Consider the following 19,677-nt stretch of genomic DNA (forward strand, 5'->3'; position numbering starts at 1 on the left):
ACCCACGACGAGCAAAATACCACTTCCCACCCACTAGGAAGCTGAATTCAAAAAGACAGATAATAACAAGTGTTCATGAGGATGTGGAGAAACCAGCACTCTCCTACAATGCTGGTGAGAGAGTAAAATGATTCAGTCACTATGGAAAACTGTCTGGGGGTTTCTCAAGGTTCAACACAAGGATTACCATATGACTCAGCAATTCCACTCCTAGGTACATACCCAGAAGAAATGAATGCATATGCACCCACAAAACTTTGTCCAAAAATGTTCACAGCAGCATTATTCCTAATAGCCAAGAAGTGGAAACACCCCACATGTCCATCAGGTGAGGACTGGATAAACATAAGGTGGCATAACCATAGAGTGGAATGTTATGCAGCCGTAAAAAGGAATGAAGTTCTAATAGATGCTATAGCAAGGATGAACCTTGAACACATTAATGCAAAGTGAAAGCAGCCAGACACAAACAGCTACAGAGCATATGATTTCATTCATACGAAATGTCCAGAGCAGACAAATTCATAGACAGAAAGTAGATGAGCAGCTGCCAGGAGCTGGGGTTGGAGAGTGACTTGACTGCCTAATGGGCACAGTTTCTTTTGGGGACATGAAAATGTTCCGAAATTAGATACTGGTGATCACTGCACAACTCTGAATACACTAAAATCAGTCGGATAGTACACTTTAAAAGGATGAATTTTATGGTCTGTGAATTATATCTCAGTAAAGATGTCATTTTAGAACAAAAAGCACAAGAGCCACCTATGTACCAACAAGGGGAAAAGTCCATCTTAAAAAGCTTTAAGATAAAAAACTGCTGCTGAGGGACTTCCCTGGTGGTGCAGTGGTTAAGAATCTGCCTGCCAATGCAGGGGACATGGGTTTGATCCCTGGTCTGGGAAGATCCCACATGTCGCAGGGCAACTAAGCCCGTGCGCCACAACTACTGAGCCTGCGCTCTAGAGCCCGCGAGCCACAACTACTGAAGCCCGCGTGCCTAGAACCTGTGTTCCAAAACAAGAGAAGCCACCGCAATGAGAAGCCTGCGCACCACAACGAAGAGTAGCCCCCGCTCACCGCAACTAGAGAAAGCTCACATGCAGCAACGAAGACCCAGAGCAGCCAAAAAACAAACAAACAAAAGAACTGCTGGGCTCCCCTGGTGGCACAGTGGTTAAGAATCTGCCTGCCAATGCAAGGGGTTCGAGCCCTGACCCAGGAAGATCCCACATGCCGCGGAGCAACTAAGCCCGTGTGCCACAACTACTGAGCCTGCGCTCTAGAGCCTGCAAGCCACAACTACTGAAGGCTGCGCGCCTAGAGCCCGTGCTCCCCAACGAGAGCCATGACAATGAGAAGCCCGCGCACCGCAACGAAGAGCAGCCCCCGCTCGCCGCAACTAGAGAAAGCCTGCGTGCAGCAACGAAGACCCAACGCAGCCAAAAATAAAAACAAATAAATTTATTTAAAAAAAAAAAAAAAGAAAGAACTTCTGCTGACCCACACAAACCAGTCTAACTCCAAGTGGTGACCAGCTCTGTTTGGCCCCAGCTGAGTAGCGGCTGGGTTCAGAGCTTAGCACCGAACAGACTCTGCTACCTTTGCTGAGTGGGTCCCACTTAGTGATGGAGACGCAGATGGGTGAGTTTACACAGAAAGGGAGATGGATTTCGAGAGCATCTAATACACGCCAGGCACAGTACAAGGGGCTGGCACACACCTAGGAGCAAGGCTGCGCCATCAGGGCACTCACCTACTACTGGGTGGTAGGATAATAAACCAAATAAACAGGTAGGACAAGGACGCGGAGTGACAAGTGCTTCCAGGAAAAAATAAGCAGAGCAAGAGGATGGAGTAATAGGGTGGGGACATTTTAGCAGGGTGGCCAGGGAGGGCCTCTTGAGGAGGAAACAATTTGAGCAGAGGCCCAATAGAGATGATACACGAGCCACACGGCTATCTGAGGGAAGGAGCTTTCCAGGCAGAGGTAATAGCACATGCAAAGGTCCTGAGGCTGGACTGTGTCTAACATGTTTGAGGAACAGTGTGGGACCCTGTGTGGCTGGAACAGAGCAAGAAAGAGAGGAATAGGAGGAGGTGAGGGGAGAGAGGTGATGGGGCAGGGGGAGGAGGGTAAGGAGATCATGCAGGGCCTTCTGGGTGATAATGAGGACTTTTTTGGCCGCACCGTGCAGCTTGCAGGATCTCAGTTCCCTGACCAGGGATTGAACCCAGGCCACGGTAGTGAAAGCCCAGAATCCTAACCACTAGGCCACCGGGGAACTCCCAAGGACTTTAGCCTTTACACTGAGGGAACTAGGAGCCATGTTGGGTTCTGAGCAGAGGAGGAGCACCTTCTTAAAAGGCTCCCTCCCACCACTGTAGGAAGAACAGCCTGGGGTGGGGTGCGGGGGAGGGAGTGGAGTCAGAAGGTGCAGGGCCTAGCAGGAAGTGACTGCAATGGTCCAGGTCAGCGCCCATGTTAGAGGGAATAATAACGGTTACAAAAACTAATAGCACCAGACTTCCCTGGTGGCACAGTGGTTAAGAATCCGCCTGCCAATGGAGGGCACACGGCTTCAAGCCCTGGTCCGGGAAGATCCCACATGCCACGGAGCAACTAAGCCCGTGCGCCACAACTACTGATCCTGCACTCTAGAACCCTCGAGCCACAACTACTGAAGCCCGTGTGGCACAACCACTGAAGCCCGCACACCTAGAGCCCGTGCTCTGCAACAAGAGGAGCCACCGCAATGAGAAGCCCGTGCACCGCAACGAAGAGTAGCCCCCACTCGCCACAACTAGAGAAAGCCCGTGCAACGAAGACCCAACGCAGCCAAAAATAAATAAATAAAAAATAAATAAATTTATTTAAAAAAAAAAACAACTAATAGCAAAGCTCTCCATGTACCGAGGCACAGGTATCATTTTTGCAGAAACCAACAAGCTGATTCTAAAATTTACATGTAAAGGTAAAGAAACTAGACTGGCCAAAACAATTCTGAAAAAGAAGAACAAGGAATTCCCTGGTGGTCCAGTGGTTAGGACTTGGCTCTTTCACTGCTGGGGCCGGGTTCGATCACTGGTTGGGCAACTAGGATCCCGCAAGACGCGTGGCACAGCCAAATTTTTAAAAATTAATTAATTCAAATTCTCTCAAAATGCATCACAGTTATAAGGCACACAGAAACGTGCAGATAAATGTTTATATCAGCATTGATCATAATCACCCAGAACTGGAGACAACCCAGCATCCGTCAGCAGCCTTCAGTGGGTGAACACTTCAACAGCCAGTGATCCAGACACACCATGAAATGCTCCTCAGCAACAAAAAGGATCAAACTATCAAGGCACACAGCCTGGATGGCTCTCAAAGGTGTTATGCAGAATGAAACAAGCCAGACTCAAAAGGCTGCATGAGTCTATCTATATGACATTCTGGAAAAGGCAAAATGATAGAAGGGAGTGGGGGCGGGGCGGGGGGGTGACTGCAAAAGGACACAGGGGATTTGGGAGGGTGATAAGAGTGTTCTATATATTGTTTGTGGTGGTAACTCTTTGTGTGTTCACTATATGTAAATTTTATACCTCTAGGGTGGGGGGAAAAAACCCACAAAAATGAGCAGGCTCTGTGTTCTGATACACTAAGATCTCCAAGAAATACTGTTAAGTGACAATCTCATCGTTCACAACAGGGTGTTAAGCTGGGCGGGAGAGGGAAGTGGATACACACACATTCGTATTTGCTTCCACTTGCATTGAGAAACTGGGAGGACGCAGGAGAGGAGCGAGGGTGGTTAGCCGTGGCTGTAGAAGGAGGAGGACAGGAAGCAAGCTTCTCTCTCTCCATTCTTTCTGATATTTTTGAACTTGGTTCCACGTTGGACATACTACCTATTCAAACAATTATATTAAAAAGAACACTCGGACTTCCCTGGTGACACAGTGGTTAAGAATCCACCTGCCGGGCTTCCCTGGTGGCGCAGTGGTTGAGAGTTGGCCTGCTAATGCAGGGGACGCGGGTTCGTGCCCCGGCCCGGGAGGATCCCTCATGCCGCGGAGTGGCTGGGCCCGTGAGCCTCGGCCGCTGAGCCTGTGCTCCGCAACGGGAGAGGCCCGCATACCGAAAAAAAAAAAAAAAAAAAAAAAAGAATCCACCTGCCAACGTAGGGGACACGGGTTCGATCCCTGGTCCGGGAAGATCCCACATGCAGCGGAGCAACTAAGCCCATGTGCCACCACTACTGAGCCCGTGCTCTAGAGCCTGGAATTCATAACTACTGAGCCCGCACACCCCAACTACTGAAGCCCGCGCACCTAGAGCCCGTGCTCCGCAACAAGAGAAGCCACCGTAATGAGAAGCCTGTGCACCGCAACGAAGAGTAGCCCCTGCTCGCCGCAACTAGAGAAAGCCCGCACGCATCAACGAAGACCCAACACAGCCAAAAAAAAAAAAAAGAATCTTCAATGCTTCCAAGGGATAGTGTACAAAAAGGAGGAAAAAAAGTAACTTTGTGGCAAGGAAAGCTGACAGACATGCCATCTCACCCAAAAGATCAAGGTCAACATCATCCACGGGAAGCTTTATTGATATCATGGACCACGGATAGGATGTGAAGAGAAGAGTACCTCATCTTTGTGGTCCTCTTCCCCACAACCCATAGCCCCACTCAAAACATGAGAAAATACCAGATAAACCCAAATTGCAGGACAGTCTATAAAATACCAAGGTCATGAGGGCTTCCCTGGTGGCGCAGTGGTTGAGAGTCCACCTGCCGATGCAGGGGACACGGGTTCGTGCCCCGGTCCGGGAAGATCCCACGTGCCGCGGAGCAGCTGGGCCTGTGAGCCATGGCCGCTGAGCCTGCACATCCGGAGTCTGTGCTCCGCAGCGGGAGAGGCCACAACAGTGAGAGGCCCGCTTACCACAAAAAAAAAAAAAAAAAAAAACCAAGGTCATGAAAAGCAAAGGCTGTGGCGCTGTCATAGCTGGGCGGAAGCTAAGGAGACAGGATGACCCAATGCGATGTGGGATCCTGGATGGGGTCCTGGGACAGAAAACGGACGTATTGGGGACAACTGTGGAACTGTGAATCAATTCTGGCTTTCGTTAATAGTAATAACATGCCAAGGTTAATTTCTTAGCTGTGAGAAATATACCACGGCAAGGTAAGAGGTTAACCTTAGGGAAAGACGGGTGAAGAGTATATGCGAGCTCTCTGTACTATCCCCATAACTTTCCTGTATGTTTACAGCTTGCTTACTTTCTGTAAATCTAAAATTATGCCAAAATAAAAAATGTCTTAAAGAAACAAAACAAAGGCAAAAACCCCTCAAGACACTAAATAGCAAAGAACCTGGCATGAGGCATGACACATTCCAGCGAGATTTTGGACTATCAAAGATAAGACCTGGGAATTCCCTGGCGGTCCAGTGGTTAGGACTCAGAGCTCTCACTACCAGGGCCTGGGTTCAATCCCTGTTCAGGAACTAAGATCTCGCAAGCTGCACGGCACAGTCAAAAAAAAAAAAAGAACACAAAACCAAAACCAAACAAAAAGACAGACTTAACCCTGGCATTTAATGTGGGGGGGGCATTCACACATTAAAAAAATAAAGAAAGAGGATCTGAGAAGAGCCACAAGCTGATGAAGGTGGTCCCAAGCAAAGGGCAAGACGAACCTCCACCTTACTCTTCCTATAGGAGAGAACTGTATTTTACAGCGAGTAAACAGTCCAAGAACTCTTGTAATTAAAAATCAAGCTAGATGGATCTAGAGACTGTCACACAGAGTGAAGTAAGTCAGAAAGAGAAAAACAAATATCGTATATTAATGCATATATGTGGAATCCAGAAATATAGCACAGATATTTGCAAAGCAGAAATAGAGACAGAGATGTAGAGAACAAATGTATGGATACCAAGGGGGAAGGGGAGGGTGGGAGGAATTGGGAGATTGGGATTGACACATATACACTATTGATACTATGTATAAAATAGATAACTAATGAGAACATACTGTATAGCACTATGTTAACTCTACTTAATGCACCGTGGTGACCTAAATGGGAAGGAAATCCAAAAAGAGGGGATATATGTATATGTATAGCTGATTCATTTTGCTGTACAGCAGAAACTAACACAACATTGTAAAGCAGCTACACTCCAATAAAAATTAATAAAAAAAAAAATCAAGCTAGGACATCCTTTTGCCAGGAGCGTATTCCAGGTGGGGGCCTCCCCACCTCAGAAAGTGGCCTGCTGTGAGCTCGCTGTCAACCTGTGCCAGGCGGTGCCACCGGGAGATGCCACTAGGGCACAAGCCGCTGGAGCCAGGCTTCCTCCTGAATGGCTTCCGCCTAGACGAGGGGAAGTGTTGCAAGATGAGGAGACGTGTCAGCCCAAACCACAGGCAGCCTCTCTCAAGCTGAGTGGGCGGCTCACAGCCCCCGGTCACAGGCCCTGATCTTGATTTATAGATCCCTGGGACTCCATCGCCCCACCAGCCAGAAAAGAACAACTCTGAGGGTATCATCCTCAAAGCCACTGGCTCCCTGGCTGCAGGGCCTGCTGACGGCGTTGTAGGCAAGCAGGCTGTGACCCTCCAGAAGGATCCTGGCCATGAGCACAGAAGACAGAGGCCCCGTGGCTGGGACAGTAGGGGCTGTGTCCCCAGCCCACCCCGGGGCTTCCTCCAGGGCTGGCCTGGCTGTGCCAGGGCGTATCACCCGGCAAGCAGACGTAACCCCAGCTGGGACTGTTCCTGCCTGCTGTGCTTGCCTGCTGGCCTGCCAGTCCCTAGAGACTCTTATGGCTGGGAAAACGTGTCATGGGGCAGAGCCTCCAGGGTGCCTCGTCCTCCTCCTCCGTCTGGGCATGAGGGTGTCATCGGGGCCCTGGGCAGCTCTGCTGGCCACCTGTCCACACGCTATGGGTCTGTGATCCAAGCGGGTTCAAGTTTAGGCAAAGGAGGTCTCCCAGAACAAACAGAGCATGGTTCTCCATGCTGTGGCATTTGACTGGAATCCCCCTGGGAGTTTCAAGTTGGTCTGGGGAGGGGTCTGGCACTGGGCATCTCCCCGTGACGGACACTAATGGGCTGCCAGGACTCAGAAGCGATGACCCCAGCAGCTTCCTTTCCTTGGTTCTTGGTCCAAGCAGGCACCTGGGTATCCTCGGGCAGGGGGGTGGGGGTGGGAGGGAAGCTGCCTTCAGACCTCGGGTCCCCATTGAGAGAGTGTGCCAGCGCCCGGACAGAGTGGCTGCCTGGTACCCAGGCAAGAAGCAAGAGTCAGAAGGGATGGCTCACTGGAAGCTGTGCAGGGCCTCAGTCACCTCAGCCCAGGGAGGGGGCCCTGCTCGGCCCCATCTCACGGCCAGGAAGCCGGTCCAGAGAGACAGCCATGCCTGGCCGGTCCCGAGGTCTTAGCCTGTTACTGTTATTACCCTGTGCCCAAAGGGCAAATCACAGCCCTCCCCATAAAAAGGATACACTTGCTTCTGTCCCCCCTGGAGCACCCCAAAACCCTCTTCTATTCTCAGTCCCACACAACCCAGGTAGGCTGTGAGCCCCCAAAGGCAAGTCACAGGGCTGTCCGCTGGTCCCCTTCTCAGTGGACGTCTGTGCAGTGAAATTAATCCAAGTTTGGTCTTAAGGTACCTTCACGGAACAAATATGCATGCTCCTACCCTGTGCCAGAATGGCGAGGAACGCTCGAAGATCCCTGCCCTTGTGGACCTGCCGTCTGCCGGGGGGGAGGAAACAACACACAAAACAGTTTCAGGTCCTAAGATGAGCTCTGAAGAAAACACATCTAGGCACACGGTCTGAGTGCCAGGGCCCTGTGTGAACCAGGGTAGGTGAGGGACGGCCTCTCAGAGGGGTGTGGTTTGAGCAGGGACCCAAGGAGAGAGGGGTAGGGTGTGGAGAACTCTGGACAAAGAGGAGATGTGGAGGAAGGAAGAGAAAGGCCCCGAGTAGGCGTGAGTCTGGGGGGTTCAGGGGCGGCCAGGAGGCTGTGTGGCCGGCGGGATGAGCTTGGGGGACAGTGGGAGCAGGCGAGGGTGGGGGTGTTGGGGGGCCAGTGGAGGACTTGGACTTTTAGCCCAAGTGTGGGGGCCGCAGAGCGTGGTGGGCAGAAGAGGGACATGCCCAGACTCAGGTGTTCACAGGTACCCTGTGGACACTGTGGGCGGTGGGGGAGGCAGGGCGGGTGCCAGGGGACCAGGGCAGAGGCAGCTGCACTGGTCCAGGTCGTGGGAGGGGTCGGGACGGGTGAAGCGCGGCGAGGACACGCTGATGTGGGAGCCCTGGGATGGACTCTTTGGCCAATCCCAAGTCCACTCATTCAACCCAGGTGAACAGCTGCCGGGCAGCATCCTGGCCTCCACACCCAGGGAGGGGAGGGCCACACACCCAGTGCTGGCCATCCATCTCCCCATGTCCTCCTCTGTGTAGACACGTGTTCCACACAGGTGTCCCATGTCCACGTGCAAATCCTGGGAGTGGGTGACTAGACACAGCCTGAGCATCCATCATCACCAAGAGGCTGGTGAACAAAGGTGGCTTTGTACCATGGAGTACTATGCAGCCGTGACAACAAGAAAGCACCCTGTATAACAGGACACGAGCCTCGAGCCGGGGCCCACAGCCAGGCAGGATGGGCACAAAGGTCCTCGTGTAGCAGTCACCTACCTGCTTCAAGGCAGCTGCTGCCTGTCCTCGTCTAGACAGAAAGACCTACTGCCTCCTCCAAGAAGCATTCCCTGACCACCATTCCCACCCCAAGGCTCCCTATGGGGCCGCCGTCTCCCACATGCCTCCACTCCCTTCTCACTGGAAAGTGCCTCCTCAGAGAAGGACCTCTAGGGCCTCTCAGGTAGAGTGAACAAGTGGGTAAGGATGGGGCTCAGAGCCTCACCCCCACCGCCTGCCCCATTTCTGCCCCTCAACTGCCTCATCTGTAAAATGGGGCCAAGCTGAGGGGACGTACAGACAGCACTCAGTGCCTAGCACATGGTGAGTATGTCAAGGGCATGGAAAGTCCATTCAGTGTGACAGGAAGACCAGAGCCGCCCCCCAGTCGCCACCAGAGGAGGCAACTCGAGCAGCTGAGCCGTGGCACCGGGCACCCGAATGGGCACTGCAAGAATCCCCACAAGGGCTTCACTTATTCCTCAACACCCGGCTTTGTTCCAGAAACTTCTGAGGTACAAATGCAGTGCAGAGGGAGGGAAAACTGGACCCTGTGAAGCTGGGGCCAAGGGGAAAAGGGAGGCTGGAAAATCCAAAGGAGCCAGGGGTGAGGATGCTACTTCAGGTACAGGCCAGCCGGCCTGGGGGAAGGGGGCCACCCATGAAGGCCGAGGCTCTGGGTTCAAGTCTGGCCACTTGGGCAAACCTCTGTGACTCAGTTTCCTCGTCAGTAGACGGAGATCAAGCACTGGCCTCGAAGTAGGTGAGGCGCCTTGTACCCAGGTCCCAGCATGGATCCTGGCAAGCAGCACGTGAGACAGCACTGTCCTCTCTCACTGGGACAGCCGCAGTGACTCCTGCTGGCCCCCCACCTCCATTCTTACCGCTCTGGGAGGGTCAGGAAGCTCCAAGCAGCAGTTACAAACATTTCGACACAGCAGGACCCCTAGGATGTGCTGCGTGGTTGGAAAACAAGTTTCTGAACGATATAAACAGGGTAGTCCCAGTTCTGGAAAGAAGATGTACCCCCAAAAGAAGCAACCCCGAATAGTGCTGTGTATTTTCTATAGGTACCAGCGTGTCCATATGTACATAAACACGAGAGGGCTCTGACAGGATATATGCCAAACTGACAATGGTGCTTCCACGTGGAGCTGGAAGGAAGGGACAGGGTGGGCAATGTATCCTTCCTCATCTGTCATGGTTTCCCTTTTTCCGAGAACTCAGTCTTCAGTGTTCTACTTATATAATTAAAACTTAGGGGGCTTCCCTGGTGGCGCCGTAGTTGAGAGTCCGCCTGCCAATGCAGGGGACACGGGTTCGTGCCCCGGTCGGGAAGATCCCACATGCCGCGGAGCGGCTGGGCCCGTGAGCCATGGCCGCTGAGCCTGCGCGTCCGGAGCCTGTGCTCCGCAACGGGAGAGGCCACAGCAGTGAGAGGCCCGCGTACCGCAAAAAAAAAAAAAAAAAACACAAACAAAAACTTAGGAAAAATAGGCATCTGAAAGGCAGTTTCCTGACCCCCATGGCCCCAGTGGTCTTGCCTTCGACTCAGGTCCCTTTCCATATCTGAAGGGGGCACCTGTAGAGCCCTCTGCCTGGGACACCCTTCTCTGGGGTCTGCAAGGGGCTGGCTCCATTGCAGGCCCGCCCTGACCACCCCGTCTGAAGCAGCCCCTGCCCAGCCACTCTCTCACTCTCCCCATCATTTTCACTGCACTTCTCCATCTTCAGAATGTCACTGCTCATTTAACCATTCTGCTGACCTCTGTCCATCTCAGTCCCCGCTGGGTCCCCAGCACCCGGCATGCTGTCAGACACAGAGTTAACCTCAAGGATCCGGAAAGCCAGAAATCGCTCCATCCGTCACCTCGGCCCCAGCCCCAGATACAAGCACCGTAGTGTCCACTACTGACCTGACAGCCAAAAGCCATGGCCACACCTTCCCAACCCCACTATCCCCGGGCAGTGGGCTCTGGAGGAGACAGGCCCGGCTCAGGGCCCGCTCCTGCCCTCCTCCCTATGCGACTTCAAGCCAGTCCACCTCTGAGGCCTCAGTTTCCCTACCTGTGAAGCAGGGATGCTAAAGGGCAGTATCTGCCCTCAAGGACTGCTGGGACCATGTGGTCAGATTTTAGACATAAGTCCCTGGGGCACGACACACAGTGACTCTCCACAAACATCAGCTCTTACTGTGTTATAAACATCCAGCAGCAGGTGAAACCGAAAGGGCCACCCAGCTCCCTGTTCAAGGTGAGGGTGACTCCAAAGGGGAAAATCCCCAGCATCTAGCAGGGACTTCACTGCCAATACTAACAGGAACCCCTATGTACCTGGAAGCAGGAGCCTTTTCTCTCTAGTGCCATTTTGCCTCGGAGGCAGGGTAATTTTTTTCTTTATTCAGATTATGGTTAATGGACTATAAATATCTCATTATTGGCTTGCATTTTTCCAAAGCTCTAACAATAAGGGCTTAATTACAGTATGCGGTTGGCAATCCCAGTAAATTAAGGGTTAGCCGACATCCCCATTTCTTTCTGCAGCTGAGGGGCCTGTAATTTCGGCATTTTCATTCAAATCGGGCAAAAGCTTGGCAGATGTGGCTCTGAACCAAATGCAAACACCGGAGAGACACAGGGTTCCACGCCATGCCCAGCGTTTTCTGCCCGCACTACCTTTGAAAACTCCAAATCTGGAACTGTCCACGAGGCCATCCTCTGCCCTCACCCACAATGAACTGGACTTTTTACCAGAGGATTTCAATCCGTGTACCTAGCGAGGGCCATTATCCCCAGACAAATAACTCTGAAAAGCATTTGGGCAGCCCAGAGCTGAGCTCTGGAGAAATCTGTCTTCCTGGTTATAAACATAATCCCCAAATGAGCCAAAACGAATAAAGAATTATGTGGGGAGACAACCCACATGTGGGGTTCGAAGCTGTACATTTTTCCAGGCTTTTTACTATGAAAATACAACTGTTTGGAATAAGATGGGCTCACACGTCCACTTGGTCTGGGCCCTAACAGGTCTTGCACAGGCTTTCTGGGTCATTCAATTCTCTTCTAGATCACTCTGAGTAGTTATTTCGTAGTTGGTTGTCTGGACACATTGTCTAGTCAATTCGATACTGTTGGGCCTTTTTTGCTCCCAATTTCCCACCATCATAGGCTGAATGAGCATAAAAAAACTCTCATGGCCAGTCACCATTCCCACCGAGAAACAGCAGGAACGGGCTCCCACAAGCATTTCAGGACCTGGTTCACCAGCTGGTTCCAGCTGCATCCCCAGAGCTCAAAGTACACTGACAGGTGCTCAATGAGTGTCTGTGCTAAAATGAGGCGTTACTTATATTAACAATCATGAATTCCTTTTCTTTAAGGAAAGAGAAATTAACAACTGACCTTCAGAGTCCTGACCCAGGGCTATACAAAATGCACAGGTCTAATATTTCACAAGGATTAGCTCATTCGAATGCTCAGCCCGCTCCCAGGAGAGAGGAACCATCATGAACCCCGCTTTCCAGACAAAGAAACTGAGGCCCAAGAAGTGAGGTCATTCAGCTGATGGATGCCACCTTCCCACAGGTGCCTCTGGACTCTGCCTGCTCCGGCTGGCCTGGGTACTACAGATCACACAGGCAAAGGCCCTTCGGCTTTGCCTGAAAGGAAGGACCATGGAAACAGCAGCTGTCATTTGAACACCGAAGAGCTGTTAAGGGACAAACCAGCCCAAAGAGCAAGCCATGTGCCCACCCCTCAGTCTGGCAGGGACGTGAGCCAACGGTCATCTGACACGCATTCATCCAGTACCCACTGTGTGCCCCGCAGCGGCCCCATGATACAGCTACGTCTCCCTGCAGGGACCCATCACCCGAGACCAAATGGAAACGCAGCTGGAAACGGTAGAGTCCGTGGGTAGCTGCTTCTTGTCAAAAGAAAAATGGCACCGGGCCCTACATGTGCTCACAGCCACTACTCACTGAGAGCGCCGAGGCAGAGCTGCACATCAAAGGCAAGAGCCCTCAGCTTGCCCAGAACCAGATCCAGAAGGATCACAACAGTGCCACCAGCAGCTCTCCCTCTACCCAGGGCCCTCCCTGGCCTCCAAGTCTCCACGTGGCCTGCACCCCGCCCCACCCCAGTACCCCCCTCACCTCATCTCCCCCCACTCGCCCACTATACCGTGTTCCAGGCACACTCCCACCTCAGGGCCTTTGCCTTGGCTGTTCCCACAGTCTGGGACGCTCTTCCCACAGATCTCCACAGGTCCTCCCTCACCTCCTTAAGTCTCTGTTCAAATGTCACCTTCCCATGGAGGCCTTCCCTGACCCTCCATTTAAGCCTATAACCTCCCCCTGCCCTCTCCATAATCTTCTCTTTTTTTTCCATAAAACGGTTATCTTCTACCTTGTTTCTTCTTTATCTGCGTCCTGCTGGAAGGTCAGCTCCCCCAGGGCAGGGGCTTTGGTATCTTGCTCAGGGCTGTGTCTGCAGCCCTAGAACAGAACCGGGCACAGAGTGAACATGCTCAGAAAACACTTTTCAATGAACAAATGAAAAATGCATGACCTTTTACCTTTTAAGTGCTTTTTCACACTAGACACTCTTCCGAGACTCATTTAATCCTCACTCCACCCTCAATGCCCTAAGAGGTGAAACACACCCAACCTGGTGGCCTGAATGGGGCCCATGAGGAGGTAATGTTAAGAGCCCCATTTCCCAGCCTGGGAAACTGAGGCTCGGAAGACAAAGACTGACAGGATCAAGTCCAAGACTGGGAGACTCCAAGCTGGAGGCCTCAACCTCTGCCTCCCCTTCCTGCTCTTTTCCCAAGGGAATATTTCTACAGCCCTTCCCTTTGCCAGACCCTGAGGCTAAATGACAAGGGTCACCAGGGAGCCACATCCTCCCCTCTCTTTAGGGCCACAGGTCTATCTGCTGGTTCAGGGCAGGACAAGCCCTGGGCCTTAACCTTAAAGGTTTCCGGGGCCAGGAGGCTCCGGACAAATATGAAATGGGCCTGGGCAAGCACTAGGGAGTAGTGGGGACTCTGGCAGCTCAAGGGGCCACTCCTGGTCTGATGGGGCAGCCAGTGGCTGCTGCTTCTGAGACCCAGGCAGTTGGTGCCAGGCACAGGCCCAGGGCGGCCAGAATACGATGATTATAACAGCAGCAGCCACGGGTACAGTGTCCATGCACTCAACACACGTTAACTCACCCTGTCCTGCAGAGAGGGCCTAGTAATCACCCCATTTTACGGAAAAGGAACCGGGCCATAGTCACACAGCCAAACATGCTAGAGCCAGGCCTAGGGCCCAGAGCCTGTGCGCTACACCACTAAACCCTAAACATCTTTGGGGTTTTTTGCTAGCATGACCAAAATCTGATTTTGATGCAAAATCTCACTTTTAAATGTTGACAGCTAATTAAAAACAAAACATTTTAGGGTTCCCCTGGTGGCGCAGTGGTTAAGAATCTGCCTGCCAACGTAGGGGACACAGGTTCGAGCCCTGGTCCGGGAAGGTCCCACATGCCGCAGAGCAACTAAGCCCGTGCGCCACAACTACTGAGCCTGCACTCTAGAGCCCATGAGCCACAACTACTGAAGCCTGCGCGTCACAACTACAGAAGCCCGTGCACCTAGAGCCCGTGCTCTGCAACTAGAGAAGCCATTGCAGTGAGAAGTCCATGCACCGCAAGGAAGAGTAGCCCCCACTCGCCGCAACTAGAGAAAGCCCGCGTGCAGCAACAAAGACCCAACACAGCCAAAAATAATAAATAAAATAAATAAATTTATAAAAAACAAAACAAAACAAAACATTTAAAACTCCATGCTAGTGAAAAAAAAGACGGAGCAAGCAGGCTTCGGCCCCCATGGCCATGGACCTGCAACCCCTGGTACAGGGCTGGGCTATCTGGGCTATTCTCACTCTTGGATCAAGTTCTTAGAAAAGCCACAAGGAGGAGGCAGGGAAACAGAGCAGCCCGTGCTGCCCCCAAGGCACAGAGCTTGACATGCTCTCCTGTTTGTTCCTTGAAACCAGCCGGGAAACCCTCTGTGTGGGTCCAGGGCGCAAGGGAGGAAAAGGGTCTTCAGCTGCAGCACAGTTTAGCCAAAGTCACAAAAAGAAGCAGGCAGTGGGACTCAAAGAGAGGCCTGCCTGCCATCCCCCTAGGGCAGGGCTTTGTAGCTGAGAAGCCTTACCCACACTCCAGAAATAAAAAGAAGTTGGCTCCTGTCTGAGCACCCCATACCCAAAGAGAGGCCTTTTTACAGCTTTGGCTGTCGGGCCCTGAATTAATGTGCTTAACGACCGATGTCACGCTGCAGGCTCTAGGAGGAGGTCGCCACAGGAGCCAGCTCAATAGCAGTTGGCCGTTGCCAGATGCCAGGGTGGGTGGGAGGGAAAGGTGAAGGGCAGGGGGCCCGAGAAGAGGTGGGGATGGGAGAGAGACCCGGGGTCTCCAACCCAGAGCCCTCAATCCCTCACTGAACAACCTCGAGCAAGAATGCTCAGCTCTCTGAGCCTCAGTTTTCTGCTCTAGAAAATGGGATCACAGCAGTGCCAGTCTCATAAGGCTTAAATGAAGTCCAGTGTGTAAATGCAGAGCACTTTTAATTCTGACTAGCCTTTGTTGTCGATATGGAAGGAACCAGCCTGGGGAGTAACAGCCCCATCCAAGTACACCTACTGTGTGCCAGGCACCATGCTAAGTGAGCACTTTCAACACACCATGTCACTGCATCCTTGCAACAGTCTTGTTGAGGGTCCATCGCCCCATTTTTCAGAGGGGAAACTAAGGCTCAAAGAGGTCAAACAATCTGTGCGAGGTCACAAGGCAGGTGAAATGGACAGAGCTTTACAGACGCTCACCGGAAGCCTGGGCAGACGGGAAGATGGCCAAGCAGGGGGCCCACAGCCCAGCCCGAGGCTCAACCCAGGCCGCGCTGATCCCAAGTGCACACCTTTCCGCCACAGTAGACAGAGGGCATTGCGCCAGAGACAAAGCAGCAAAGGAGGAAATTCGTGCTGCTGGGAGCAAAACCCCAGGCCTCTGGGAAGGCAGGGGCGGGGCTGGGCGCCCAGCTGGGCTCCACTGAGTGTCAGCCTGGTGGCCTTGGGCAAATAGCGAGTCTTTTCTGAGCTGAACCAAGAAACAACTCAGCTTGGGGCCTGCTGGATGAACATTACCTCTTAACGTTGATAACAACAATAATAATAATGATGACTATGACATTATTATTTGGCAGCCACAGTCACAAATGGAGTCCTTCCCAGAATGCAGAAGTGGCCACCCATCTGGGAGGCAGAAGGACAAGAGGTGGGGGAAGGGAGAGGGGAGAACCAACCGCCCTCAGTGGCCACAGGGTCCATTCGCATCCATTAGCTTCCTGAATCCTGGAAACAGCCCAGAGAGTGGAATTTGTCCACTGGACAGATGGGCAATCTGAGGCTTCTCAGGGCTGCCTAGGGAAGGCTGTATACCAGCTCTTGCCACCACAACCTGATCAGGCAAGAAGTTCCTTCCCAGGATCCAAGGAGGGCCCCCAATTTTCAGGCTTTAGCTTGGGGCTGGGACCCTATGTTCCAGGGCCCCGGAGGCACCCTGACATGGGCCAGGAAAGACTCCTGGAGGAAGTTCCCCCTGGGGTCCTACTTCCAATAGAAAGGAGTTCAGGTCTCATCCTTCAGCTCCCTTCTCCTCTGCATGCTCCCACCACCCCCTGCCACAGAGGTGACGGCTAGGGCATTGACAGGCAGATTAGGAGAAGGACAGACACCAGGACAGACAAACAAATGGGTCCACTTGGAAGAGAGGAGCCAGCGTTCACCAGGCACCAAGTTGAAGAGTCAGCCCAGGAGAGCCAAACAGGGTCTCCTAGGTCCAGCCAGCCAGTCAGACAGACAGCACAGGCCAGCTGGGTAACCCAACAGAGAAATAGCTAAGTGTTAAAGTCTGGGAAGGGCACGGATGGGCAACCAGACAGGACAGGTCATCCTGGATAGCTAGCCAGGCAGCAGGGGGCTGCCCTGCGGTACTGGACAGATGGATAGCCAAATGGTGGCGGCGGGGAAACCTATCCAGGACAGAGAGACAGCCAACCAGACGACAGAAACTGCTCCAGATAAATGAACAGCCAGCCAGACCGCAGGGATCGGCCCAATAGATATCTAGGTGACAGGTTTCGGACAGAGAAGGGGAACCTATCCCTGACCCACAGACAACCAGATGGCATAATTCACCCACTACAGCCGGGGGCCAGAGAGTCGGCGGGGGTTCACCGCACCTCCTGGCCCACGCCCCCCAGCCCCGGCAGGGAGCCCTCCGCCCAGGGCGTCCCACAGGGCCCGCCTCCCTGTCCCCGGCCCCGTCGCGGGCACGCAAGCGCCGCAGTTACGCCGGCGGCGCAGGACGCGCCATTCCCGGTCCGCCCTCCGCGCCCTAGGCCGCCGCCAGCCCGCTGTCGCCGCCCCGCTCGCTCACCGGCCCACGAAGTTCTCGAGCACCGAGCTCTTGCCGGCGCTCTGGCCGCCCACCACGGCGATCTGCGGCAGGTCCAGGTGGCAGCTCTGGCCGATGGAGCTGAAGGCATCCTGCAGCTTGTTGACCAGCGGGATCAGCTCTTCCATCCCGCGGTTGCCCATGGCGCCGGCGGCCCCGGCCCGAGAGCCCAGCGCTCCCCGCCCGCCCCTGGCCCTCGACGATGCGGCCCCGCGGCGTCCGCGGCCGTTGCTCCCCGCCCTCCCGGGCCTCGGCGCGACGCCCGCTCCCGGCTCGGCCTCACGGTCGCCGCCTCATCCGGTTCTCAGGCAACACCCGACCCAAGCGACCTCCCGCCCGGGCCCTGGGGCTGCACCCAAAGCCCTCGCGCCACTCTCGATTGGTCGGCTGCGCTGTCACTCGTGCACACAAGCCAATGAAAGCGAAGCACGGCCCTACGGCCAAATGAGTCTTCCCCCTGGGGACCTTCTCTCGGACTCATTGGACAAAAGAACTGTCGCTGTTGTGCTAGAAGCCAATAGCGGCGGGAAGCGAGTTATCCAGGCCCGGAGGCGGTGTTTCGAGAAAAGGCATTTTGGCCCCGCCTATTAGGGGCAGTTCCAGGATAGCAGGAACATCCACCAATCTTATTGGCAGGGAGACCGCCAGTCAACAAAGCTGGCCAATGATACTAGGGATCGGTTCTTAACCACAGTCTGTCACTTGACGCTACCTAGTTCCCTAAAAATTTCCCATTGGTTTATATAAATATCACCCCGTTCCATCAGCCAACAAATCAAGAGAGTGGGACTTAACCTCCGAATCTTGACTCTGATTGAAAACTGTACCTGTCCATCAAAGAACTTCCTCCCGTTCTTACTTGTGATTGTCGTGTCTACTGGAGTCTTCCGGAGCAGAGGGTAGGCCCGCAGTACTCGCCAACGCGCGCCACCTCCTGGTAGGGAGCAGTGGCGATCCTCACTTGTGAGTTTCTGGGCTCTAGAGAAAACTAAAAGTCCCAGAATGCGTCTCGGGCCCGGGCTTGCAAATCAGCTCCCTACGCGGGGTCCCAATGCACTTCGAAGGTGAGAGTCAGGCTGTTAATGGTTCCTAGGGAGAGGCAGTCTAGCACGGCCTCGCTGGCTCTCACTTTCATTCCTATTAAGTCGTCTCCATGCCCTTGCAAACGCTGTGCTCTCCCCTAGGAATACCTTCCGCTCACGCCTGTCTTGATGCGGCTAACGCTCCAACGTTGTTCCCCTGCCTCTTGAACTTCAGCGCGTCTTGGATCTTTTTTTTAAAAATAAATTTATTTATTTTTTATTTTTGTCTGTGTTGGGTCTTCACTGCGTGTGGGCTTTCTCTAGTTGCAGCGAGCAGGGGCTACTCTTTGTTGCAGTGCGTGGGCTTCTCATTGCAGTGGCTTCTCTTGTGGAACATGGGCTCTAGGCATGCGGGCTTCAGTGGTTGTGGCACGCGGGCTCACTAGTTGTGGCTAGCGGGCTCTAGAGCACAGGCTCAGTAGTTGTGGTGCACGGGCTTAGCTGCTTCACAGCACGTGGGATCTTCCCGGACCAGGGTTCGAACCCGTGTTCCCTGCATTGGCAGGCGGATTCTTCCAGGGAAGCCCCTGGATCTTTTCGAGTACCCAATGAAACTCAACGGACCCTTTCCCCAGGAAAAAACACGTTATTTTGCAGGTAACGTTGGGGGTTCTGGGAACTGGGAACTCTTGACCACTTGGAAAAGAGGCCGGGAATAGGTGGAACAATTTTAAGACAAATGATTTGATTATGCTGGGCATAGATAGGCCGAAGAGACAGCCCAGTAAGGAGCTAGCAGCAAAGGAGGTGGGGAAGTAGTCTGACAGGTGGGTTGGTAACAGGGGAATGGAGAAAGAAGGAGTAGGAGGATGGCAGAGTGGCCAAAGGTGGCCTGCTCCATGACCCAAAACTATTAGTCTCAGAGATAGGCAAAAAGACTGACTCAGAGATAGGCAAAAAGACTGACAATGTTTGGCACTGCAGCCTTGACCACGATCACAGAAACCCGGAAACACCCTAACTGCTCATCCATAGATGAGTAAACAAGATTGAGGAAGTTTTCATGTACTGATGTGTAAACAATTTGAGATACACTAAGAGAAGGAAAAAAAGCAAGGTACAGAACTGCATGTATAGGATGCTGACATTCATGAAAAAATGTACACATGGAAAATTTATGGAAGAATACACAAATTGATAATTATGATATTTGAATTGTAGATCCTACAAGTGTTACTTTTTCAGTTTAAAAAACTGTAGCTTCTAAGAGCACCACCAGCTCTGTAATTGGCCATATCTGGATTAGATCCTAGGCCTGTTTATTTGCTGGGTGATAATGACCAAGTGCCTTCATTTCTCAGTTTCCTCATCTGTAAAATGGGGAACCATAAAGTTGCAAGAATTAAATACACTTGACGACCATTTAGAACAGTGCCAGGCACAGTATAAGCA

General features: G+C 52.9%; 1 protein-coding gene across 7 annotated transcripts in view; it reads right to left on the minus strand.

Moving 5' to 3' along the window:
• The window catches only part of DNM2 (dynamin 2), a 92,250-nt gene extending 74,903 nt beyond the window's left edge, over positions 1 to 17,347 (minus strand). For 6 of the 7 annotated variants that reach the window (XM_065873932.1, XM_065873938.1, XM_065873933.1 and 3 more), the window contains exon 1: positions 17,186 to 17,346. In XM_065873932.1, the coding sequence (XP_065730004.1) occupies positions 17,186 to 17,346 (161 nt within the window). Of the gene's footprint in view, positions 1 to 17,185 lie in introns of all 7 variants that reach the window. The other variant, XM_065873937.1, reaches the window with a different exon arrangement.
• Between the last annotated feature and the right edge of the window lie 2,330 nt (positions 17,348 to 19,677).

This window comes from Phocoena phocoena, chromosome 3 (assembly GCF_963924675.1).
Source record: "Phocoena phocoena chromosome 3, mPhoPho1.1, whole genome shotgun sequence".
Lineage (NCBI taxonomy): Eukaryota > Metazoa > Chordata > Mammalia > Artiodactyla > Phocoenidae > Phocoena > Phocoena phocoena.